At 41.7% G+C, this 25,615-nt stretch overlaps 1 protein-coding gene across 6 annotated transcripts in view; it reads left to right on the forward strand.

Annotated features, from left to right (window-relative positions):
- The window catches only part of OGDH (oxoglutarate dehydrogenase), a 55,563-nt gene that overhangs the window by 17,010 nt on the left and 12,938 nt on the right, over positions 1-25,615 (forward strand). Inside the window, exons 4-13 of one of the 6 annotated variants that reach the window (XM_083713463.1) lie at positions 1,892-1,982; positions 9,802-9,846; positions 14,296-14,411; positions 17,779-17,933; positions 19,595-19,741; positions 20,327-20,417; positions 21,894-22,073; positions 22,299-22,427; positions 23,755-23,934; positions 24,265-24,417. In XM_083713463.1, coding sequence (XP_083569589.1) covers positions 1,892-1,982; positions 9,802-9,846; positions 14,296-14,411; positions 17,779-17,933; positions 19,595-19,741; positions 20,327-20,417; positions 21,894-22,073; positions 22,299-22,427; positions 23,755-23,934; positions 24,265-24,417 — 1,287 coding nt within the window. Of the gene's footprint in view, positions 1-1,891; positions 1,983-2,109; positions 2,213-7,392; positions 9,129-9,235; positions 12,007-12,053; positions 14,412-17,778; positions 17,934-19,594; positions 19,742-20,326; positions 20,418-21,893; positions 22,074-22,298; positions 22,428-23,754; positions 23,935-24,264; positions 24,418-25,615 lie in introns of those variants that run through there. The other 5 variants (XM_083713462.1, XM_083713466.1, XM_083713467.1 and 2 more) reach the window with 5 other exon arrangements.

Raw genomic sequence — 25,615 nt, forward strand, 5'->3', positions numbered from 1 at the left:
ACGAATTTTTTCGTCTAGCGAATTTTTCGTCTTGCGAAGCACAAAATCCCATAGGAATGCATTGAAAATCAATTAATGCGTTCCTATGGTCAAAAAAAGTCCAAACAAAGCCAAATTTGGTACAACAAGAGTTTATTAAGTGCTCTTTAAAGTCACACATACTGTAAAGAGCATTTCAGAATTCAAACCCATAATTTTTTTAAAAAAACAGCAGAGTGGCCCAATGGTCACAGAAAATCATAAAAATGCAGAAAAAAACAAGCTTCCAGATTCTTGCAAACCCCTCCCCAACTGTTCCCCCAGCCACCCAGCACACAGAAATTCAAATCCAGATTTTTTAAAAAAAAAAACAGCAGAGTGCCCCAAGGGTCACAGAAAATCATAAAAATGCAGGAAAAAAACCACAAGCTTCCAGATTCTTGCAAACCCCTCCCCAATACCAAGTCCTTGAATTCCAAACACCCCAACCCAAAATCCAACCCCCCAAAAAAAAGTTTTAAAAGCTTAACTTACCAAATGGCTGCAAAAGAAGTTTTGGGAAAGCTTCAAAAATCACCAAAGTCTTTAAAAACCTCAAAAAAGGCTACTATGTACACTGCGTTCTATGAGTTGCTCCTCAAAGTCAAGTCGCAACTGTATTAATGGTGTTAAGAAAAAGGAAACAAACTTGCAAGACATTTTCGTCTTGCAAAGCAAGCCTATAGGGAAATTCGTCTTGCGAAGCAGCTCAAAAAACGGAAAACCCTTTCGTCTAGCGAGTTTTCCGTCTTGCGAGACATTCGTCTTGCGGGGCACCACTGTACCAATAATAATGTTTTATTGCTCAAACAATACAAATAAGAGTGAGCAGCCTATTAGATGCAGTCTTTTTTAAATCATCCAGTAATAATACAACCTTCACAAGAATAATGTAAAAAATATGTAGTTTGGCTTGTGAATGGTAAAGCACTTAAATTCTGACAATTTTTTAAAAACATGATAACGCAAGAAGTGAAAGTGAAATCTAGGTCCTGCATATTTACATTAAGCAGATGTTTAGTTTATTGTATAGTGATTAAGCTTCAAATTCCAAAAGTTACTGGTTACATCGTTCATATGGATAATTTTACTAAAACTTCTCCAGAAAAGCCAAGCTTCTGGGCTGAAATTCTTGCTGATTAATGTCTCACTTGTCAGTTTGCCTGACCCAAATAAAACACACTTGGGCACAAGGAAGTTTAATACAGAGAAAACTTTTGAAGGAGCAAGCATGTTTCTGTAGAAGAACAATACCTAAAAGCAATATATTTTCTTGAAGCTGGGCCTCATGGAGGATTTTTAATTGAAATGCAAAGGTGGAGTGAAATAGAAAAGAAATAAATCTCAACAAGGTCACTTCCAGACAAATGTGTTAATTAGGTATGTTCATCCCTTGACTGGCTGAGGAAATATATCAGCAAACATCATAAAGGCACTACTTATTTTACTTATTGCATCTAATAAGCAGTACAATCATGTCCTTCAAGATCCCATCTAATATTTAAAATAAGGACATGAAACCGAGCCATCATGGGCTACATCTTTTTGAATGTAAGCCACAAAGATGTTTTCTGGGAATAAATTTACAAAAATAAGCAGCATTTTAACAGATGTATTCAGCACTTTCCACATTTCTAAGTGAATATTTATCATGGATATCCCTTTGCCCCACTGAGTTTTTGTACTATTACAGTATTTTTACTCCTTTAGTTTAAGAAAAGTTCGGTTCCAGTCTGACATATGGTGTAAAATGAGATCAGTGTTAAGATTTGCATTGATCTCTGTAAACTTGAAACAATAGCATTAGAGAAAATCTGCAATGTGAAACATGATTGATAACCAGCTTTGTGACTAATTTTGTTGTTGTTTCTAGGTCAGGGGTCACCACATTGCCAAGCTTGATCCTCTCGGCATTAGTTGTGTAAATTTTGATGAATCGGCAGTAACTGATTCTCCAAACGTCGGTGAGAATTACTCTGCAAATTAATTCTAATGTAATTTTAACTTTTATACCCCTTTCCTTTCCATCCCCTTCCTCCCCACCCCCCTTCTGGTATCCACTTTTCTTTTCATTCCTGGCCCATTTCATAGATTCGAGGGCATCATGTAGCACAGCTCGACCCACTGGGCATCTTGGATGCTGATCTGGACTCTTCCGTTCCAGCCGATATTATCACTTCCGCAGATAAACTGGGTGAGGGCTCCGAGAGCAGTTAGTGCCGCATTGCTTGAGCTCCTCCTCTCTCACTTTCACAGCTTCTAGTTAGATTGCTTCACTAAGTCTGAAGGGAAAGGTCTTAAGTTTCCTTTATAATGATCACTTTTTTAAAAATTGAACAGCAGCAAAGTAGTTCTGTCCCTTGTCACTTACCACTGTAGGCACAAGGTGTTACATGTGCAATACAAGCCAGTTTGTTCTCTTCTACTGTTAATTTTGAGTTCAGTAGTTAAGGGCTCTGAGTAGGTTAGTAGTGTCTATTATTTGCCTCTGAGGAAATGAGGACTATTTTCGAGTCACGTAAACAGGCCTTCTTCCTTGCCTTTAGCATCCCTTGACCCCCAGTGTTCAGTAGGTCTCTTGCTTGGAACTGCAGTGACTTGATTCAGCAGACTTCAAGAGTTCTGCAGTGATGCTACTGGGGAGGAACGGGGTGGTTTTTCAAAAGCCTTCAGGCAAGTCTTGTGGTATTTCCTCACTCAGTTCAGTTGTAATCCTTAGCTATGCAGCTTGCCCTAAAATCCTAAGAGTAGCTGAACCAATGACTTTCAGTGATCATGACGAGGAAGCTTTGGAGTTTATTCCCACATCTAATCAAGAGACTGAAATGGTGAGACCCTTGGTTGCAAGGTGCATGTATGTTGCTCAGATGAGGGTGTGTGTGCTGAGCCATGTTTGAAATTTGGTTTTCCAGTAAAGCCCAACCTGATCTTTTAAGTCTGATCACTAGTATTTTTTCCAAGCATAGCACAGGTTACGGTGGCTGAGCTCTATTTATTGCTGGTGCTTTCTACAGGTTAATCAACCTGGCTCCGCAAGCGCTTTTAAGTAGCATGCTTCTAACTTAGAATAGAACAATAATAATGACCACTAACTCCTTTCAAGACTGACATGTGATTAGAGTATTTGTGCATGTAATGTTTTGAGATGGTCATGATTGATGTGCTCATAGAATGTATATTTGTGAAATGGAAGGTATCCAAAGGAGAAAAAAACAAAACTGTAATGGATGCTGTTCTACTCATGTTCAGTCCACTTGGCTACACTGTCATCTTCAACTTACAGTTGGCGTTCTGATGTTGTTGCCCCCTTTATGTTAAAGATCCATTACTCATACAAAGAACGTTAGTCGTGAAGTCTAGGGGTTCTTTTCAGGCCTTTGGAGGGGATCCCTAATGTGTTCTACAGTACTCCTTTGACATTACACACATTAAATCATCTTCAGCAAGTATGTCAGATACAGGACAGTGGAGTGCAGCACCCCTTTACAGTGGAGTGGTGGTGATGAATTAAGATGGAATAGACATTTTGAGGGGGGAAATCATAGGTGGGTCCCTGCAGCATAGAGAATCTGGCTCTATTTTACTTATGTCCCTGCTTGATAATAGATTCATTATTACTCTTGAAGTCTGTCATTAATACTTCACAAGGGTAGAGTTACACCACCACCAGTTTTATACATGTTCATATATGTGAATCCTAAGATTTTAATAAAGCTGTATATAACTCTGCTACCTTGCATAGACAGTGTATGTATGAAATTCTTTAGATAATCTTTTTCTGATCAGAGAGTGAAATCAAAGCTGTTTCACATTAAATAAAGTTAACTGGGATATTAAATATTCACAAGTGATGATTTTTTAATCTACTAATATTTAGTATCTTATCCAGTCTTATGGGGCTCTCAGACAGTAGCTAGGTTGTATTCTGAGAAATATGTGCCACCTTACATGCCAAGTTATCTGTGGCAATGGACACTGCAAACTCAGTTTGAGAAGTAAGGTGTAGAGTGGTTCATGTTGCCTTAGAACAATGGTAGCCAAAAGTGTATTCACACTGATATAGCAGCATCAGTTTCTGTCCGGTGTGGAATTATCGTAGTTGTGTATACTCTGTACTATAACAAAATGGGCATACTACAAAATGGGCAAATGTGTGCAAGCTCAGGCACTAGTTCTTAAAAGTTAAAGCTCATACAACAACCAGATGGGTGGAAGCAGTTCAGGTAGCCTGATGCAATGGGTACTGTTAGGTGAAAACTGAGGGAGAGCCAAATGTGCCTGGTATCTTAGCAGAGCTGATGGAAGGGCCCTGCTTACCACCTCTCTTCCTCAGGATCCTGAACAAATTCTGGAATACATAGGAAACTACCTTGTACCAAACCATTTGTCTGCCTAGTCCAGTATTGTCTACTTTGACTGGCTGTGTCTCTCCAGGATGTCAGGGCTGAAGCCTTTTCCATCACCTTCTACCTGAGCCTTTTAAGTGGATGTGCCAGGGATTGAACCCAGGATCTTCTGTGTGCAAAGCATGTATTCTATCACTGAGTTATGTTTACTTTCCACATGTAAGCAGTTGGTTGCTCTCTCTATAGCTGCTTTCTCAAGCATTGCTTTAAGCTCAATAGGCTTAAAATTGGGTGCTGTGTCTTGACAGGATTTTACGGAGTGCTTATTGCAACAGACCTGTAGCTCAGAAAAAGTTTGTTAAAAAGCAGTTTTGTTTAACTTCAAGATAATTTGCTCTTGAAATTATTACTGAGCATAGTTCATGACACAGGGGAGCTGCTCCCTGTATTAGTAAACTTGAAGCAATCTGGTGAGTTATGCACCAGCCACACACCAGCTGGTTTTTCTGGGATGTGCATTGGAACAGCTGGCACACACTGTACCTCAACATAGTTTATTTGTTTTTGCAAGCTCTACTTCCTTTTTGGGAAACTGAATTCCTTTTTAGTGCTTCTTTATAAATGTGCTTATAGACATAAAGGCAAGCAGGTCTGCTCTTAAAGGCTGCTTGGCAGGCAACTCGAACAGGGTAAGCAAACAAACCAAATCTAAAGATATACGTCTGATCCACACATATGCCATTTCATAGATATAACAGGTCAAGCTTTCGGAATCCAACAACAAGCCATGGTTTCACATCACAGTTTGTTGATAGTTAACATACCATAGTTCAGCTGCTAGGCAGTTTGAAGATTATCATACTAAATATTGTTTAATAAACCATGGCTTAGCTTTGCATGCAAACCTGGCCTGTATCAAGAGCAGGGCGGAGCTCTTATAGTAATATCTGTTTGTAAGAAAGGGACTCCTGCAGCCAGATGTTTCATACCAATGCCCCATTCATACTGCAGGCAAAGAATGGGGGACTATAAGTAAATACAACTTGTGCCTCTTGGGAGATAAGCCAGCCGCAAAATAAGCTTTCAGAGACATATCTTGCTATTTCCTTTGAAACTAATTAATTTCACACAACACATACAGTATAACTTTGGGGGGGGGGGTTTATAATCAAGTGGTGTATAATTTTCATGAAATAAATAAAAATAGGATAAGATAATTCAAATCTAGCTAGTATTGGGGGGGGGAGGCCAAATTCTTACTGAGAAGAGGTTCCGCCATTTCTAGAACCCTTCTCTGCTGATTAGCAGCACTGAAAGGATGAATTTGTTACTATTGTCCTTTGATAGTAGAAGCGCTGTGCTAATGTGGTTTTTATGCTGAATGCATTATTTGCTGCTGAAAGCTAAGTGATACCCATTTGCAGTTTATCAACTTCTATGGAAGAGGTTTGTATAGGTATTCATCTTGTTATGTTGAACTTCTTGCTGTACATAGGAATAAACTCTGTGATTATTTTTGGTCCCAAATAATCCTAAAGTACAATTTGTAGAGATAAGCACTGGCCTTGTGCTGCTGAGCTTGTGTGCCTGCCTTTTAAACCATGAATTCAAACAAGTACAAAGTCACTATGTTCCTAGATATGAAAATGCCAATTAGGGAGAGTCACGTGGAAGGTGGTTGATAGTAGCCATTGAAGTGTGGCTTACATTTTAGTGGGGCGGAAATGTTGACCTTTTAAGTCAGGCTTCCTCAAACTCGGTGTCAGGCCTGGTCCTCCAGATGTTTTGAGACTACAATTCCCATCCTCCCTGACCACTGGTCCTGCTAGCTATGGATCATGGGAGTTGTGGGCCAAAAACATCTGGAGGGCCGAGTTTGAGGATGCCCGTTTTAAGTGATCTAGCAGAATGACTTCAGTTGTTGCTATAATACAGTTCCCCCTTTTTGTACATTTTGACATTTTATTCCTTGGATACAAGTATTTTATAATTAAGACAGGGAGATTCAGAAGTACATTTTCTCATTCAAAATATCCCGTTATCTTGTTTTATTCCTTGCTTTCACAGCACTATATTAATTGTTTAATTGGTGTCTCACCAATATCCAGTGCAGATATTATTATTACAACCGTATACCCTTGAAGAACAAGCATTCCTTCCTCCATAAAATGTAAATAGAATTGTTGCTGTTTAAATCTTACTCCTCTACAGTGCTGTTCTACAAGATAGGTTATGCTGCATTCAGGCCAGTAAAACACAGACACAGAACCAATCAGAGACTGTAGGCACATCACCTTCCTTTTCTGCAGCCTCTGCTGTATTTTGACTCAGCAGAAAATGTCATGCTAGTTGTTTGTTTGTTTTTATTAGCAGGCCTTCAAGGTCTAGCAACAAACCTATGGCTGGAAACAGAATATTCAGTCCACATTGTCTCAGGAGGTCTTTGGAAGGGCAGGCTCTCTGCTTCTGTGAGTCAGTCCATTCTTGCCCTTGAGTCAGGGAATGGTGCTGTGCAGCTACCTTTTTGCCCACCCACACAAATTTCCTGTTTCTAACTGATTTGCTCCTGGGACCCAATCCCAAAATACTCAGCACAGAACATGAAGACTCCCAGTCCTTGCATGCTGTGGTTGATTATGTGACATTTGAGTTCAGTGAATGTTTTGAACTCTTGTGGTCTAACATAAGCAGTCCTCCAGTAGGATTTACCATGTGAAATGGAAATACTTTTGTAGAATGGTTAAATTTTCAACTTAACATTCTTTAGAAATTTGTCACTTCCAAAGTTTCCTAGAGAAAGTTATGTAAAGCAGCCGCTTGGACATCATCTGTTCTAGACTAAATTGATTTGTTCCATTTGTTAGGCCATATTCGATTCATTCCTTTCTCTAATACAGTTTGCACCATGCATAGAGGCATGGTATGAACCAAAATCTAGACTAACACCTGGGACAATAAACTCATCAATGAATTGTCCTCAGATTTTATCAGGTGCCACTCCAACAATGGCAAGGAGCAGCGACAGACTATGGAGCATGGGTGACAGGTTTTGTCTTGTTCCTACATCATGAACCATAACATCTTTCACAGAATTATGCCCTTTGCTCTTCAAAATAGTTGCCTTGTTATATTTGCTCTGGATCCATCTTTCCAGGGATCCTATGAAGGAACCTGAGTCACTCTACAATATATGTGATCCTCTCCTTCATTTAATGGCTAATGGTGCTGAGAAATCATTTGGAAAGCTGCAGGACAAGGCATGATGTTCCTTGGGACAGCAACCCATAAATTTGTTTTACCTCCCTCCAAACTAACCTGAGAGGAATATAACCTCCCCTGTGGACTGGTACTTGAGAGAATCTGAGGACAACACGTGAGTGAGTACACTGGCCATTGTCTACACTAATGGCTTTTGGGAAGGAGTAGGGGATGTGCCAGTCTGTAAATGACTGGGTACCTCTGGGGTAGTTTGTCCGCCTTTGGCCCCAACTTGTACTCAGCTCTCATCTGTGGCTCCTGGAAGCTGTCAGCATGTGACAGTGGCCACACCTTAGGAACGACTTCAACTGGCCAGCTAAACCGAGTGAGGGTAGACGATGGGTCTTAAACCGTTGGTGAGTTAGGACTTGCCCTGCATGCGAATACAGGATCCAGCAAATTGATCAGATGAGACCAAAAGTGGGTCCAATGCTTAAGAAGGCAGTTTCTGCAAGTGCTTCAGAGAGAAGTGAGGAGCAGGTTGGGCTCGTCAACCTGGGAAGGTAGCCCATCTAGGAGAAGGAAAACTCTGATCCCAAACCTCTTTTGCCTTGCTAGATATATTCAGAAGAAAAACCTAAGGAGTAAACCCTACACAAATCCAGAGTGGAGTCCCTAAGACGGTTGGGTGGCCCCTTGTGGGCTCCTTACAGCAACTCCTGCAGCCAAGCTGGTGCCAGATGTATTGCTTTGCTTTCTGTGGACCACATCAGTGAAGCCGATGGGGCGGGGTCTTGTCACCTGGGCAGCAGTTTGACTTCACCCCCTTGGGCACACTCCATTGTCTCCCGAGACAAACAGATGTCAACAAAGCCTTTGTGCAATTCACTCAGCCTTCTTATGGAGCTAAGCACATCGTATGGCATGATCTACCCTTGATATTCAAAGCTTTCTCAAATATCTCTACCATACCCATGATTCAATCAGCACAACCTGATCGTTAGTTCAGGGGCTGAGGCACAACTGAAATACTGTTGCACAAAGGAATCTTGCTATAGCTGCTTACAACTGCATACAGAGAACAAAGTTGTTTATGGTTACATTCCAAGCTAATCATCATCCTGTGGTGGAAGCTCTGAACCTCAAGAGGGTCATATGAACATGCTTAGGAAGGTGCCTACTCAGCTCCCTGTGATAAAGGGTTTGATGCTTTCCCTCCCAGAAGAAGCTTTTGGGTGTCGAGGCCATTTGAGAAGGATGAGTCATAGCAGCAGTGACTTGCAGTAGTACACAATAAGTTTCTGTTTAGCAAAATCCTGCCAATAAATTACCCTGCCAGTAAATTGTTCCTTATTAGGAGGTGCCTTTGAAATCTCTGTTGATAGCCAAGCTAGGTTTAAACTTTAAAGCAAAGCCATTGACAGTTGTTCTGACTTTGACAAACCGAAAAGCAGGTGAGCCAGAGTAGTCAATAGTTAGCTTGTTGAGAAAAAACATAGGATACACGGTCTCAGCTGTGAAACTCATTAGCCTTTAACATCTTTCAGTCTAATCTATCTCACAGAAGTATCTGAAGAAGTGTGCATGCACACGAAAGCTCATACCAAGAACTGACTTAGTTGGTCTTTAAGGTGCTACTGGAAGGATTTTTTTTTGTTTTGACTATCTCACAGGGTTGTTAGTGAGGATAAATTGTGTGAACACTTTGTACATTGCCTTGAGCTCCACAGAGGTAGAATGGGATATGAAAGTGCTAAGAGGTTACTTCAGCTGGAGCAGATATGGGATTCTGTAAGAAGGCTTTCGTTTATTCATTTGTACTTTTTAAACTAGGCTCCTGCTCTAAAGACCGCTTGTTCCACAGTTGATGCTCTGAACTCTCCCCCCCCCCCCCCGCGCTTGCACATTTTACATAAGGAAACAACGAGGAGATCTCAAACCATGTAGCTTAACTGCTGTGTATCGGGTAACTTTCACACCTCTTTTTCTCTGTATGGCTTATATGGCTGGCTCTGAAAGATTCATTCAAGGATTTCCCCCCTGTAGTATTGCAGTCATCCTTCATTCTAACCTCCTTTCCTATGGTGGTGTTGACGGTGTGCTTGTGAGTACTGTTTAAAACGTTGACTTTCCCTGTATATTGCTACTTCTGCGGTTCTTTGGGGTTTTTAAAAAACTAACTTTGACTGGGTCTCTCTGTCTTCTCCTTTCTGCATCCCACCTTACCCCCTTCTCCCAGATCTTGCAGTATTCAAGGAGCGGCTGAGAGTGCTAACAGTAGGAGGTATGCAAATAATGAACGTCTAACCCCTTCTGGAGATTAGGACTCTCTGAATAGTTGACTCTGAGCCTGTATAGTTTAGGTAAAGTTGCGGCTTGCCCCCATGTCAAACAGTGTTTGTTTTCTTCTGAGAGTGGTTTGGAATGTATCTGACCAAAGTGCTTCATCATCATCTTCCTCCCAAATTACATACCTCTTTATTTAATTGAGTGGTAGCCATTTTTTCCTACTGTTTGTTTGCCATTGTTTGTTGTGTTGAGTACTGTCTTAATTGTTGTCACATGTTCATTAGAGCACTTACTCAAGTGCCTTTGATACTTAACCTGACTTGTGTGATTTAATATTATTTGGTGCACAAAAGTAAATGTTACATTTATGTAGGTGCCAGACTTCTGGCAGTGACATTCAGGCATCTAAATAGCCAGGCTTGGTTATTTTTCTATCTTGCTAAGAGATTCCCATCTCATGGTAGTCTTATGCTGTGAGTTGGATACTGCAGTGTCCAAATGCTTAATCATAATTTCCAAGTGACTGTTTTTTTATCCAGTTGAACAGAGCAAAATATTTCTAAAGAGAGATGAATCCCACACTATGTGTGGTGCTTTCCGTTTCATAGCTAATCTGGGCTTCTTTCTGGCAGGCTGGTATGTTGCAATGCATATAGGTGACAATTAAGAAGTAAAGCATATTAAGAAAATGCTTCCTTGCTGCATGCACAAGAATGAATATTTAGCTTTCCTGTTGTCACATGATACTGTATTCTCCTCCTAAATCAAACCTACTGTTGGCCTTGGTTTGGATTTGTCTCTGTAAAATCTCTGTAGATAAACAAATGGCTATCTCACTTATTGGGATCTAATGTCCCTAAACAGAAGACAACTTTAAAAAGTTATGACTATAGCCAACTAAATGGGTGTTTTTTTTAAACAAAACAAAAGACAAAAACCCTGGTCATACTCCCACAGTCTTTCCAACCATCAGAAATTTATGGAGTTAAATAAAAAAGCAAAGGCTGGTTTGCTCCTGCAGCAGCCCGTTTGTGGATAGTATACCCTCGGTCCTTTCCTTTCCTTTCTCTCTCTCTCTCAGCGTTTGTAACTTTAAAATCCCTGCTAATCACATTCTCCCTACTTCAGCATCTCTACTGGGATGGGAGATGCAGTGGTGAGTAACAGAATGACTTGCCTTACCCTAGCCTGATTCTGCATCCAGGGTAGCAAAATGATGTCCTTCAGGTTGAGGGTGTGTTCATGTCATATTTCTGCTAATAATAATAAGCATTAAAAATTACTTGATAGATGCTTTTTTCTAATGGGTGAATTAGAAAAAAGCATCTCTCTCATACCTCTTGATACATAATATTAACAGGTCTATGCACTGAATTTCCAAACAGATGAGAATTACTTCTAACGAGCAGGACTAATGTAGCTATCAGATGAATTTAAAGTCACTCTGAGATCTTCCCTTAATTGAAACTTTCACAATTTAAAAAAATGCTTCGGTTTTTACAACAAAGCAAAAGGGAGACCCAGAAAGCAGCTAGCACAATATGTTCTGACACAAGAACAATGTTTGGTTTCCCCATGCAATTCCCACCCACCCCTTTTACGAAAGAGCTTATTCTGTGAACCAACAATGTAGATTTTAAAAACCAGCAAGTGCCAAACACAGGCATTAGACCTGGGTAATAAGGTATGACCAAACTGCGGGAGGCAGTGGAAGACAGGAGTGCTCTGGTCCATGGGGTCACGAAGAGCCGGACACAACTAAACAAACAACAACAATAAGGTATGGGAATTACCCAAGTCTTCCTCCTGAGGACAGAACTACACTTGATTCAGGTTGCCATCAATATGAAAGCAAAATTTCAAGTACTGTATCGTGTTTCAGCTGGAGTTGGGGGGACGATCTCTTGACAGTGAACCTAATTAGGCCCACCATGCCTCCCCATTTGGTCCGCCAGGCATAATGAAGATAACAGGCATTCCATTGGCCCTTCCTTATTGCCTATGTGAAGGCATCATACCTCCAATCATAAATGGTGTCTAGTACGGGGCAAGTAAAGCTGGACCAAAAAAAAGGGGTGGAGGACCCAGCTGATCACCACTGGGTGCAGTTATTTGCAAGGCACTTTGAAGCCCTGGCTGTCAGCTGATCACTGGAGCCCTAAAGTACAGCGCAGAGCTCCCTTTCCAAGCAACAACAGTCAGCTGGTGGTACTTGAAGAGTACCTGCGCAGCCAAAGTCCCAACAGTTCACTGGGATTGGCCCAGGGAGCTGGAGGAAGTAGCTCTGATTCAAAGCACTTCCTTCACTGCTTTCTCAGAAGAGATGAAAAAATGCTCAATTTAAAAACTTTTTTAAAAACTTTGTTTTTCTTTTCCCAGGGGAGCAATTTATATTCAAAGCACTGGAGGAAGTGCTTTGAATATAAACAGCTTTCTCTACAAAGGAGGAAATGTTCCAATGATAGGAGCATTTTGCCCTCTGCAGATGCTTCAAAGGGGTTCCCTGTAACCAACAATCAGTCAATTATCTGTTACAGTGACCTTCAAGCTTTGACAAGTGTCAGTCACCTCTTGCCATTATGAAGTCAGGTGGACCACCCACCTGTCTTTGCAAGAAACAAAACCTGTTTGTTTGCAAGAGATGAGGAAGATAAGGAAATGCCAGAAGCAATTCCCGACCCAACCCCTAGTTTAGTCAGACTTTGTTTCCTTGCCCCCCTGGTGGGAGAGCAGCATGGGATACAGAGGACTAAACATGGCAGCAAGGAGTGAGAATTTGGCATATCATTAAAATGTTCAGTAGCAACTCTTTATCAAGCAGCATTGTAGCTCTGCCTACCAGTCTGCTTCCAAGTCTATGTAATCTTCTACTGACAGATGAAGCAGAAGTGTCTGGTGGGAACTGATTGCTTTGCAATCGGCCTGATGCAGGAAGAAAAATGACATAACGTGTACAGTCTTTTCTTTGAGCCCTTTAGATCAGCTGTAGAAGCCCTTTCTTGTGTCTTGCCGCCGTCTGAAATCTTGCTGGTGGTAACAGGGAAGAGGGCCTTGGTTACGTGGATCTCCCTGCTCCGAGAAAACCATCCATGCCTGTTGCCAGTGGCCTTATGCCATCATCTTGCAGCATTTTAGACAGGACATTAGTCTGTCCTTTGTTTGGCTTTTGTCTCCCCTTGGCTTCATGATGATTTTGCTGGTCTGTGAGCTTCTATTGTCTTAGGTTTAAGATGGTTCCTCTGTTTCAGTTTGTGTTTAACTGTTTTTGGTTAGTTGCATGTAGTGCTTACTTTAAGGTCAAAGGCGGAATAGAAATTTCAAAACACATAAAGGGCTGGATTCAGCTAATGAGTCCCATCAGTGGAAGCCCTATGCCAGAACTTCTGCTTGCTCTACGGGACTTTCCGCCTGTCCTCCCCTCTTGTCCCCTGAAAAGGGCTTTGGGGGGGGAGTATTAGGAGAACCTCCTGGAACAGCGTGGCTGGGGAGGAGAGGCAGAATTGTTCTGTCTGGCAAGCTGAATTGCTTTCTGTTACAAAACTCCTCCCAGAATAGTTTCTCACTAGATACTAAGTTGATCATCATTAAGGAGTTTTTCTTTAATGTCGAAAACGCTTGTCAAGTTGCTATGCAAAATCTCCACTTGGATTAGTTGGCATATCTTTTTATAGACAACCTTCTGGCTCTCAGTTGTATGATCTTCAGCTGAACACTCCTTAATTATTCCAGCAATTGATGCTGAAGTATTTTAATATTGGTAATAATAAGATGCTTCTGGTCTGTGCTCCTGCACAGTAAACGTGAATAGTGGATGCTTAAATGTATTGCTGAGAGAGAATTTTGAAATTTGGTGGAAGCAAAACCTTTGTGAGGCCTGTGAAAAGCGTTGTTTGCAGAGTCCAGTTCATTCTCAAATCTTTGTTCCCATGGAGTGAGCTATTCAGGAGAGTCCTACACAGAACCCTAAAACTGATACATAATCATGCTGCTTTTCTACTTTTTGGTTCTGGGAGCTGGGCCTTTAACTCTTTTATTTCCTGCTTCATTTTACTTTTAATTTTAAATATGTGGTGAAATGTGGTGACAATGTATTTTTGCAATACTTTTTTTGTCTTTAACATCCAAAAAAAATGTGTGAATGTGGGTCTAAAATTCTTATTGATTCCTCCCCTGGATTTAATTACCAATTTTAACGGCAAGTATATTACCTGTGTTTACACCCTCCGTGCCTTTTACGGTAACCTTTTTTGTTCTTGCTTACCTGTTCATCATTTTAATTGCCACCTCTTTTTTTGTTCGTACAAACCTCCTTCATGCTTATTTTGTGCTGCTTTCTTGTCCCTCCCCTCCTTCACCAAAACCTGGTTCCTGTGCTGCGGCTGTCTGCATTGAACGCCTCTTCCCACTCCTTTTTTGCCTTCTCCTACCCATGAAAATTCTGCAGGGTTTTATGGGCTGGACGAATCGGACCTCGACAAGGTTTTTCACTTGCCCACTACCACTTTCATTGGAGGAAAAGAATCTGCTCTCCCTCTTCGGGAAATCATCCGCCGTTTAGAGGTAAGAGACCTGCACGGGATGCAGGAGCCTTGGAGAGTCAGCACTGTTTGGATGTTGTCACTTTTCTTCCCTCCCTACCCCAGTGTATACATAACAAGGCATGGTACAGGTTTTAGAATTGTGTCTTTCCTCTGTTCCTTTCATAAGCTATAAAAGCACTGCTCCCCACCAAGCCATGCTGAATTCAGCACACAATCTTCACTTCCTCTTCTACATGCCGAAAGTGGATAAAAAATTAGCCAGAGATCCACTCCCAAACTCACTGTGCATAGAGTTCGCAAGGTGGAGTGATGTCCAAACAACACTCTAATCAGAAACAAAGCAATTTATCCCAAATAATTTCCCTCTGCGATAGTTACGGTTGGTCGGTCTGCTTTTTAACATGGTGCTAACTGTTGGGATGCAGCCAAGGAATCGGGGGCAATTGACAGGCCCCCAGCCGGCCCGAGCCCACCAGCCAGTGTGCCTGGCGATCTCCAGTCCTTGGATCAGCATGAAACTGCGACTCTAGCTTCAGAAGCCTTCAGAAGCTGGGCACGCACACTCAGCAGAGTAAAATGCTGCGCAACAGAAGTGGCATGGAGAGGCTGTGTTGAGCATATTTACAAGCAGTTTATTCAGCATACATCAGGATAAAATGAAAACATGTCTTCTCCCCTTTATGTCCAAAGCAAGCAGGTAAAAGTGAAAGCTATCCACAAATGGAAGTTCCCAGCAAGCTGTGCTGGGGTGTAAACAGGCATGTGACACACAACAGTCATGCCTGTCCCTTAAGGTGGAACGGAATATTCTAACAGTGCCATTGTAGTCCAGAAGCTAATCTTCACACTGGGCAAAAGATTCCTGCATTGCAGGGAGTTGGACTAGATGACTCTCGTGATCCCTTCCAACTCTACAACTCTATGATTCCATGCCAGAAAAAGTATCCCATTACACACTTGTGTGACAAAATAAACACTGGCACCTTATTTCCCAAGTGACATCACACCTACATTTCCAGTTGGTATTAACTTCGTGTTGGAAAGAGAGCCACTGTGGGGTAATGATTAGATTATTGGACAAGGTCATGGAAGACCAAGGTTCAAATCCCTGCTCAGCCATGAAGCTCACTGATTGATGTTGGGCCAGTCACAGTCTTGGCCTTAGCGACCTCATACGGTTGCTTTTGAGGAGGGTAGGAATAGAGAAGAGAAGTACAATTATGCCACACTGAACTCCCTGGAAGAGAGGTGAGATATAAATGAAATAATTAAACAAACAATCCTACTGTTTGAATCTTCTGCCTTAACACCAGTACTGATCCGTACTACTCCCTAGTGGCAGCTGGTAAACATGAGTTCTCAAAACAATTTTTTTCCTTTGCAGTATCCAAAAGCAGTACTACTATCATTAGAAGCAATAATAGAATCCTAGAATTGTAGAGTCAGAAGGGACCCAGAGGACCATCTGGTCCAACCCCCTGCAAAGCAGAAATGCTGCCATTGGCCATTACGAGTGAAGAAGCGAGTGTTTGCATGAAGGATGGCAAGCTGGTCCTGTAGGCAATTTGCAGTGGACCCCTTCATAGGTGGTGAAATAGCTGCCTGTGGTGTTTCCGTTGCCAATGTTCTGCTTCTGGAAATTGCAAGAGGAGTCTTCAGAGGGAGCTGCCACTTGTTGGAATATTGTGGAAGCCCATGTACAACTTTACATGCTGATGCCATTCTACACTGTAGTCTGAAATGTAAAGTACATTTTAAAAGTCTGTATGAATTCTCCTTAGAGATGTTAGCATTGTGTGTGAGGATTTGGGCAGATAAGACACTGTGAGAAATAACCTGTCCCCAGAGAAACTATATTAGGGTAATATACTGCAGAGGGATAAGATATTTAACTCTGGTGCTCTGGCAGCTTCAAAAAGGCAGTGAAATAGAAGATAAAATGTGGTTATCCAATGGGGAAAATGTGAGAACACCAATCCTTCTGGATGTTACAACTACAGAAACTACTGTGCTCTGTAAACTATGAACATATGAAAGCTTAAAATTTTAATGGTCATTCTTGATGGAAGAGCATTTCTTATGCCTGTTTTCTGGCAGTCATACAGATTTTTTTTCCTTGCCAGTGTGGGTGCCTCTTGCTCAGCACAGCAAACGTACAGCTGCTGCTGACTCTTGAAAGGGGAAGAGATGGGAAGGAGAAGGAAAACCTCAAGGGCAGGGGCACTCCTTTCCTGTCTCTGTCTTCTGTAACTGTGTTGTGCAGAATAAAGGCAACCACTCAGCTTCCTCACCCGCAGTGGCTTTTCTTGTCCATCTTAACTTCTCAAAATGTATCTCCTTTTATTCTGGGTTTCAAAGTTATCTTTCCACTGTGTAAGCAGGTTATAATTTACATACTTCATAAGGCAACACCACTTCCTAGTGAAGAAAATGCAACCTTGGTGTCCTCTGCCTACATTAGTTCTGTGTCATGACTATGCCTAAAAATAATTTCCAACAAGGCTGTGCAAAGGTCAGTCTTGCTAACACTTGCCAGACATTCCTTTGCTCTTCTGCTTGCATCTCCTGCCAGTTCCCTTCATTGGTATTAAAATTTGAACATAACCAATTCAGAAAGTAGCTAGTACAGTTACTTATGTTATGTCTTACCTTTCTGAGTTTCAAACATCTACCTTCAGGGAACATTTTAGCACTTCATCTGTGCATTGCAAAGGATTCTGGGGCACATTTTAAGGTACATAGGTTACTGGCCAGCCCTCTTTAGTCTTACTACTGCTGCATGTGAATGTAAACTACATTCCCCTGCAGCTACACATTTCAAAGACAGATTATTAGTGGTAATCAAGCTATTGTTTTCAAGGAAGTTTGTCTGCCATTATTAATCATCTTATTGAGGAGCCCTTGATAGGTTTCCAAGTTTTGAAAAATACTAGCTTATTTGAAGACCTTAGATGTTCAACTTCTGTTTTTCCAGTCCCAGATTTGAATGAAACTGCACAGTCTTCATGTGCCTGATTGTGACTGTTTCAGGAAAGTATATCTTATTCAAATTAATGAAACGGGCAAGATCCAGAGCCGGTGTGGTGCAGTATATAAGATTTGGATTGTCAAGACCTCAGCTCAGATCCTAGGTCATCTATGAAGCATGACTGGACAGTCTTCTGCCTCTCCCTTGGCGTAGTGTGCCTTACTGAATGGTTATGATGGTAAAATGGAATTACCCATTATGCACTGCCCCACGTTCTTTAGAAGAAAAGAAGGATAAATAAATAAGACATAATTATTTGATGATATATAGTTGTTCAAAAAGTACTTATTTAATTTGTGCTGTGAGATGGTCAACTCTCTTGCTTTATTTTGTGTTGATCCTTTTTTGTGTTTAATAGATGGCCTATTGCCAACACATTGGTGTAGAGTTCATGTTCATTAATGATCTGGAACAGTGCCAATGGATAAGGCAGAAATTTGAAACTCCTGGTGTCATGCAGTTCACTAACGAGGAGAAGCGCACCCTGCTGGCTAGACTAGTCCGGTCGACCAGGTACTTGCATTTCTTTAACTTCCCTGAATTGTAGGGTTTTGTTTTGGGGGGCGGAGTTGTGTGTGTGTGTGTTTGGGGCGAGTCTCTTAGGCCCCTCAGGGTTCAAGTTTCATGGCAGTGGACAAGCGGCCTACAAGCATAGATTCACAGCCCACAAGGACCAAATGGTTCAAGAGTTGATTGACATTCTCAACAAACTGAGATGCACACATATGGTTCTAACCCAGTGTTTTTCAACCAGTGTGCTGTGGCACCCTGGGGTGCCTTGAATGATGGTCAGGGGTGCCGTGGGTCAACACTGGCCTCTGTCCCTCTTTCCTTTCCTCCTTCCTCTGATGCCCTCTTGCATCTCTGCCTCTCCAAGGCTTGCACAGCTGTTTGTTGCAGCAGCCCTGGCTACAAGCTCCCCAGGTGAATGGTGCCTCGGGCTGGTCAGGGGGTGTGCTGGTTGCCAGGAGCTGAGGCGGCAAGCAAGTGGGTAAGCAGGCATGTGGGTGAGGGAGCCCAGCCAGCCAGTCTGCCATCCCTTGCTGGTGGGAATGGACAGACAAGTCCCAGGGCCCTGTGAGGCAGTGTGAGGAGACACCATTCATTGGGGTGGGGGGCAGAGGTTGCCCAGAGGACTCCCAAGGAGAGGAGCAGAGAGGATTTATCATCTCCTCCAATGCAATTTAAGTGAGGTTTTTGTTTTTTAAGCTAAGCTTTCTCTCTGGCATGTACATGTTCCTTGACTATATTTTCCCAGCTAAAGCTGCAGTCAGGAGTGGCGTTATCCTCTCCATCCTACCACAGTTATACAGGATGTATTTTTTTGTGCTAATGGCACTGAATGTAGGCCATCATTAGTATGGCATGAAGGGAAAAGTCTGCTCTTCATTTAGGAAAGACCTTGTGTGTTGGCTCTTCTCACTTTTCTCTGCTTACTCACATCTTTGACCTAGTTTTACATTGAGAATAATTGTATCTAACCTCAGATCACACATGTTGTGAACCATCCTGAGATCTACAAGTATAGGGCAGTATACAAATTTAATAAATAATAGTAATGTGTATGTATGCCATAATCTAGTTGCATGACTTCTTCTGCTATCTCTCTAGAGATGACTTGCAAAACTATTCTCCTGAATCTTTATCATTTCCCCTTCATCTTCCCGCCCCCCTGCCACCTCCTGTTTCTGAGTGACACAACAAGAGATTTGAGAGATCTGGAAAGATATGACCATGATTTAGCACTGGGTTTTAACTCTTCCCTTTCTTTTGAATAATGCAACTCATTATGTTGCTATTTCCTCTGCAGCTCTTGAGTAATGCTTATTATGCCTGTAAGTTTAATGCAATTGAAGTTCTTCAGCCATTAACTACTACCGATGTTCCAACTCCTGTTTGTGTCCACATCCGCAATGCTTTAGATTGAGGAGGAGGAGGGTGTTATAGGAAGGTTCTCCACATGCATCTTTCACCTCTGTTGTCTCTGATGTCCAGCTTGTGAGGGAAAACAGTGGGAAGGGTTAACTGCCAGAACATCCCATGCAGAGCAAGTGGGTCACGGTGCAGAGATAAATTCCTTTCAGAATCACTTCCTTCTTGGAGCTTTTGAGTCATTCTAGTTGGTTGTGTGGCAATTCTTGTCGGACAAATGACGTATATCTTCTGTTTTCCAGATTTGAAGAGTTCCTGCATAGGAAATGGTCATCTGAGAAGCGATTTGGTTTGGAAGGCTGTGAGGTGCTGATCCCCGCCTTAAAGACAATAATTGACAAGTCTAGCCAAAAAGGAGTGGATTATGTCATCATGGGGATGCCTCATAGGTAACGTCATCCTTACAGAAAGCTGATTATGAGAAGAGAGTTCTAAGAGTGCTTAGAAGAAACACTGGCTAGCAAGTTGTTCTTTAATTTGAGAGGCCTGAACTGATACCTCATCTCTGCCATGGCCTTATTTAATTTTATTTATATGTTGGGCAAGTCTTTCTTCTCTCAGCTCAGTGTCCCACTTTTAAAATGACTGGTATTTTTATATCTGACAGACATGTTGTGAAGACAAACACAGAACTTGTGAAGTGTAGTGCAGTCCTCAGCCATGAAACTCACAGGGTAGCCTAGGGCTGATCATCACCTCACAGGGTTGTTGTGAAGATGGAACAGGGAGGGATAGAAGCTTGTGTGTTCCTTTGAGGTCCCTGTAGGAAAAGTGAGATATGACTTTAATAATGAATGAATGAATAAGTGTCACATGAACTGTAACTAGTAGTGGTAGATGTTTTTATAAACAAGAAATGTTACAATCTTTTTTTTTTTTTACTTTAAGGGAAGGTGTGTCAGAATGAGTCAAAGAATCTTGTTTCCAAGACAAGTCTGCACAGTTTCTTGCTAAATGTGGTTTTGGTTTTCCAGAGGGCGTCTGAATGTGCTTGCCAACGTTATCAGAAAGGAGTTGGAGCAGATATTCTGCCAATTTGATTCTAAGCTGGAAGCTGCCGATGAGGTGAGTTACTCCTTAATTTGTGTTTGAATTGTCTCCTCCTACTTCACTCCACGGGGAGATAATGATTAGTTAGCTTTGAAAGTAGAAGCAACAGCACTGTACCCATTTCCCCTCCAAACATCCTCTCTTAGGATGGATCTAGACACATAAAAAAGTGTTACAGGAAAACGAGTTCTAAATCTCATAATGGAAAATCACATTGCCGAAGGACCAAACTCTACAGCGCCATCTGGTGTTGCATGTGTATAACACAGTTATAACAATATACCGTATTTTTCGCTCCATAGGACGCACCGGATTATAGGAGGGGGAGAACAGGGGGGAAAAAAATTTCTTGTTCTCCCCCTCTAAAATAAGGTGCGTTCAAGGTACATTCACCAGAGCTTGTGGGGCTGGCGGTGGGGAAAAGCGCTGCTTTCCCCCACCGCCAGCCTCAAAGATCCCTGAAGCCTTTGGAGCGCAGCGCCCCGCTGCCCTGGAGAGGCTGTGCGCACCCTCCGTCTCGCTGTTCTGGCTTGGGAACAGCCTTGCTAGCTTCTGCAGGACAGCGGGGTGAAGGCACCCCGCTGCCCTGGAGAGGCTGTGCGTGCAGCCATCCCCAAGCTAGAGCAGCGAGACGGAGCGCTCCGCAGTGCTCCGTCTTCCTGTTCTGGCTTTGGGCTTAGTGGCGCAGCCTGCATTTGCTCTATAGGACTCACACACATTTCCCCTTAATTTTTGGAGGGGAAAATGTGTGTCCTATAGAACGAAAAATACGGTAATCGCCGGAATGTAGCTTAGTCATGTGGGATTTTAAAAGCTTGCCTTCCAGTATTTTTGTCACTTGTTCAGTGAGGCCAGCTTGGCTACAGCTTTTCTACAGTGTTGAAGTTATATGCAATTTTTTACACAGCACAGAATGTCATTTCCGTTGTGACTGAATGTCATTAGTGAATTTTTCAGTTCTCTGAACCTGGCCTTTCATAGAACTTGAGCTTCCAGAGTAGATAATACAGGTTATGATCCAGTAGTAGTACTACTGCTGCCTTGTTCTGAGCAGTGGTGGCTTTATTAAAATGAGCCTTGTGAGATACCAAGCACTTCACAGGTAACCTAGGATAATACCGAATGTAACCATGGTTCATGATTATTGATTCCTAGCAGCCACTCATACAGGTATCTGCATATAAGGTAATAGTGCTGAGATCTCATTCTGGATAGATTCCTTCTTGATAGTTGCAAAAGCTCATCAATTTGAACAGAGGTAAAGAAAGAAAGAAAGTCTCTAATCAGCACCACTCATTCCCTGTTCTGTGTTTGTGTTCTGGCCGTCTCTATGATAGATCTGAATGAGCACTCCATGCACCTTGAACTTCCAGTTCATTCCCTCCTAAAGAACTCAAACCACAAACATTTTGCAACCAAACATGAGGCTCTGAAAACTGACAGCATCAAAGGCCCAGGCTACTTAATCTGTTTTACACTCTCTCTCCCCAGGGCTCAGGGGATGTAAAGTATCATTTGGGAATGTACCATCGGAGGATTAATCGTGTCACTGACCGAACCATCACCCTTTCACTGGTTGCAAATCCATCTCACTTGGAGGCTTCTAATCCTGTAGTTCAGGGCAAGACAAAGGCAGAACAGTTTTATTGTGGGGACACCGAAGGGAAGAAAGTAAGTTGGTCCTTTTCAGTTGTACGTGTATGGGTGGACAAAATGGAAAAACTTTGATTTGGTGGCCAAATAGTTACAGCTATCAAACACTGCTTATTGTACCTGCTTCCTTCTCTAGCCAGTTATGTCTCATCAAAGAGCATCACTACAGTCTGCATTCAGTTCTGGGCACTTACTGCTTCAAGATTATTGACAAGCCTTTTGTTTGTGTTTTGGTTCTCAAAGGTGATGTCTATTCTTTTGCATGGAGATGCTGCCTTTGCTGGGCAAGGTATAGTTTATGAGACTTTCCACCTGAGTGACCTGCCTTCCTATACCACACATGGGACTGTTCACGTGGTAGTGAACAACCAGGTAAAATATGGATTTCATTATAATGTCAGCTTCCCTAACTCTTTTTTCCACTTCAAAATCTACCAAGAAGAGTACCAGTGTGATCTTTTGAATTTGGTTGTGTGCATTTTTAGTAGAAGCTGGGTGATGCTGTTATGTACTGAAACTGAATCAGATTTCTCTTCCTTCCAAAATGTATGGGAAAACATCTTGAAAGGCCATGCCCGCTTCACAGATTGCTGCTGGCTGAGCTATAACAGTTCACAACCAAAGCACTGGCTTTTCATAATTGAGCTAATTCATTGAGAAAATGGTTTGGCTCATCTTCTTATTCATGCTGGCTTTCCTGGATCTTGACAGAACTGAAGACTTTCTGGGCTGCTGGCAGTCTTGTTGAAATGCATCTACTTTTGTCTCACCTGTGGAAACTCTTTGAAAACTAAAACTCTTCAAAAAGAGACTAGTTGGTTTTTCTCTTGTTCCTTTCCTCAGATTTGTCAAATGAACATTTGAAATTGAAGTCCAGGATATAGCTAAGCTTTTCTGTTAAGCAGCAAGAATTCACTGCTTCTTTCTTTACCATTAACCTTAAAATAAAAGCAGCTAAATTATTGCACAGTTGCGATTATATAAAAATTGAAGCAAATACAGCAGTACTTCAGCCTTGCCTAGTGAAGACCATTTTTTTAGTGGTTAGACGAGAGAACTAGGAGTGACTTAAATAAGAATGAACTAGATTTCATCTTGGACTTCCTAAGGTATCTTAATGCTGATGATTCCAAAACATGCTAGTAGATAGGGTCTTCCAGTAAAATGATCTTGTTCCACTGTTAAAGAGGAAGGTCATCACTGACCAGTTTGGTTTTTGAGGGGAGGGAAGCCTTTACTGAATAGAGACACATAGGAATTCATCAGTTAGCAGCCATGAGAAGCTAGACAGTAGGCATGAAAAATGGAGGGGCTACTATCTAAGATGCTCCTCCCACAGTTATCTTTAGCAACTGATATCCTGCCCCCCCCCCCCAGTTTCTCAGTGTTCTGCCAGACCCTTACAGATTTGCTTGAAGTAGCCTTCATTGTACGCAAAGAAAACAAATGCTGATTACAACTTTTTGAAGTTTTTGAATGAAAAAAACCATGGTGTGCAAACATTCATTCTATTTTATTTATATGCCGCTTTTCACTTACAGGAGTCAAAAAGTGGCTTACATTCAATAAATAATATAGTAGAACATCACAGTTGCAACAAATTATATAAAACAGTTGACAAATCAATAGTAAAAAAAACAAAACCCACCTATAAAGCACTCTTCACAATTACTTAAACTGCTTCTATTATCCTCTGCAGATTGGATTCACTACTGACCCTCGAATGGCTCGTTCTTCTCCATACCCAACAGATGTGGCCCGGGTGGTTAATGCACCCATTTTTCATGTCAATGCTGATGACCCAGAGGCTGTGGTGTATGTATGCAATGTGGCAGCTGAATGGCGGAGTACTTTCCACAAAGATGTAGTGGTGGATCTGGTAAGTGCTGCCTCCTGTTTTGGGGGATACCTGTGTGATCTGCGGGTATGATAATATGTTTGAGAGGAAACATAAATATATTGTAGTAAACATGCTAAAACGTAAACCCATAAGCCTTTGTTTGTGTCATTAACATTTCCCTTTTTCATTCAAGTAAGCCGGTATTTAGATTACACTGAAACTTGCTAAAATGTCATCACAATTAGTCCCTCTGGAATTTTCTTTGCATCAGATATCTCCAAATAGTTAATACTTGGTGCTTGGAACTTCCTTTAGTTTTCAAAGATAGAGCATAATGCGGTTTCTGATTTTTTTATCCAAATGTGCTAGGTATGCTACAGGCGCAATGGGCACAATGAAATGGATGAGCCAATGTTCACCCAGCCATTGATGTACAAGCAGATCCGAAAGCAGAAGCCGGTGCTACAGAAATATGCTGAGACTCTAGTTTCACAAGGAGTGGTAAATCAGCCAGAGTATGAGGTACACTCATCTATGTCTTCACAGTCAATCTGGAGCTACTGACCCATTTTAACCTCTTAGAGATATTGTATAATCTTATTTTAATGACTAAGCGGAAGGAAGCTCAACTGAGGTCAAGGAAGTGCAAACTAAAATTTACTTTAGCATATATAGCAAGATCATCTGTCACCGTCTCAAGCTGAATACAGAAGGTTGTAACAGCGTTTTCAAAAAAGAACTAGGAAAAGAATCTAGTATAAGTGAAATATAAAGAAGTTGAAGAAGCATTCTGCTAAACGGGGAGGATGAAGCTCTGAACAAAATATCAGAGAGGTTTAAGTATGATGCGTGGTTACGCTTCAGAACAACAAAACTCTTTAAAAAATGCTGGTTCCATCTTGCTAATGCTATTGCCATTTCTTAGCCCAGAATTTCTCCTCCACTCTAGTCCTATAAATATTACACTAAACCTTAGAACAGTTTTCTGTCATCAGTCTAAAACCATGTTTATTGTGTCATGTCTAACAGCTAACTGTCATGGAGAGGAGTTTAAGAGCCTATTGTCATTCTGTAACTAAGCAAAACAATACAGAGTGACACATATTTAAGATAAGTTGTAATTATATTTCTTCATGTTGCCAGGTGATAGGCTTCCCTTTATTTGCAGACTAAAAATACAAGTTGGTGACTCAAATGGTGGTAAACAAGGGGAATGGAAAAAAGTCACTATCCACAGACCCACTAATATACCATGCAGAAGGGGAGTTAGGATTTACTAGAAGCATACATACCCTGCATGATTAGAGGGGCCAGGATTGGAAATACCCAATGGTGTGCATCATCCAGCCACAATCTCCCCACCCCATCTAGCACTATTTAAGCTGTTATGGGTTCTGCACTCTTGGCAGATTCTGATGGGGTTAATTTGGATTGGAGCAAATAGTTTTCACTCTCACCCCATGTGACACCTTTAAGATGCGAGCGGGGCAGATCTGAAGATCCTGCAGATGGGGCAGAAACGTTAGATAATTCCATAACTCACCCCAACCCAAAAGTATGCCTTACTTGTAGCAGGTCATGTGATTTTCTTTCAGCCTGCCACCCCACGGACAGATAACTTGTGTCTGTGCACCACCCTCATGCCACCTGAGTTCCATGGCAGCATATGGGCAATGTCTCCCAACTTCGGGGCCTATTCCTTTTTTAAAAAGGAGGTTCT

This window comes from Podarcis gaigeae (genome assembly GCF_964106915.1).
Source record: "Podarcis gaigeae genome assembly, chromosome: 15".
NCBI classification, from domain to species: domain Eukaryota; kingdom Metazoa; phylum Chordata; class Lepidosauria; order Squamata; family Lacertidae; genus Podarcis; species Podarcis gaigeae.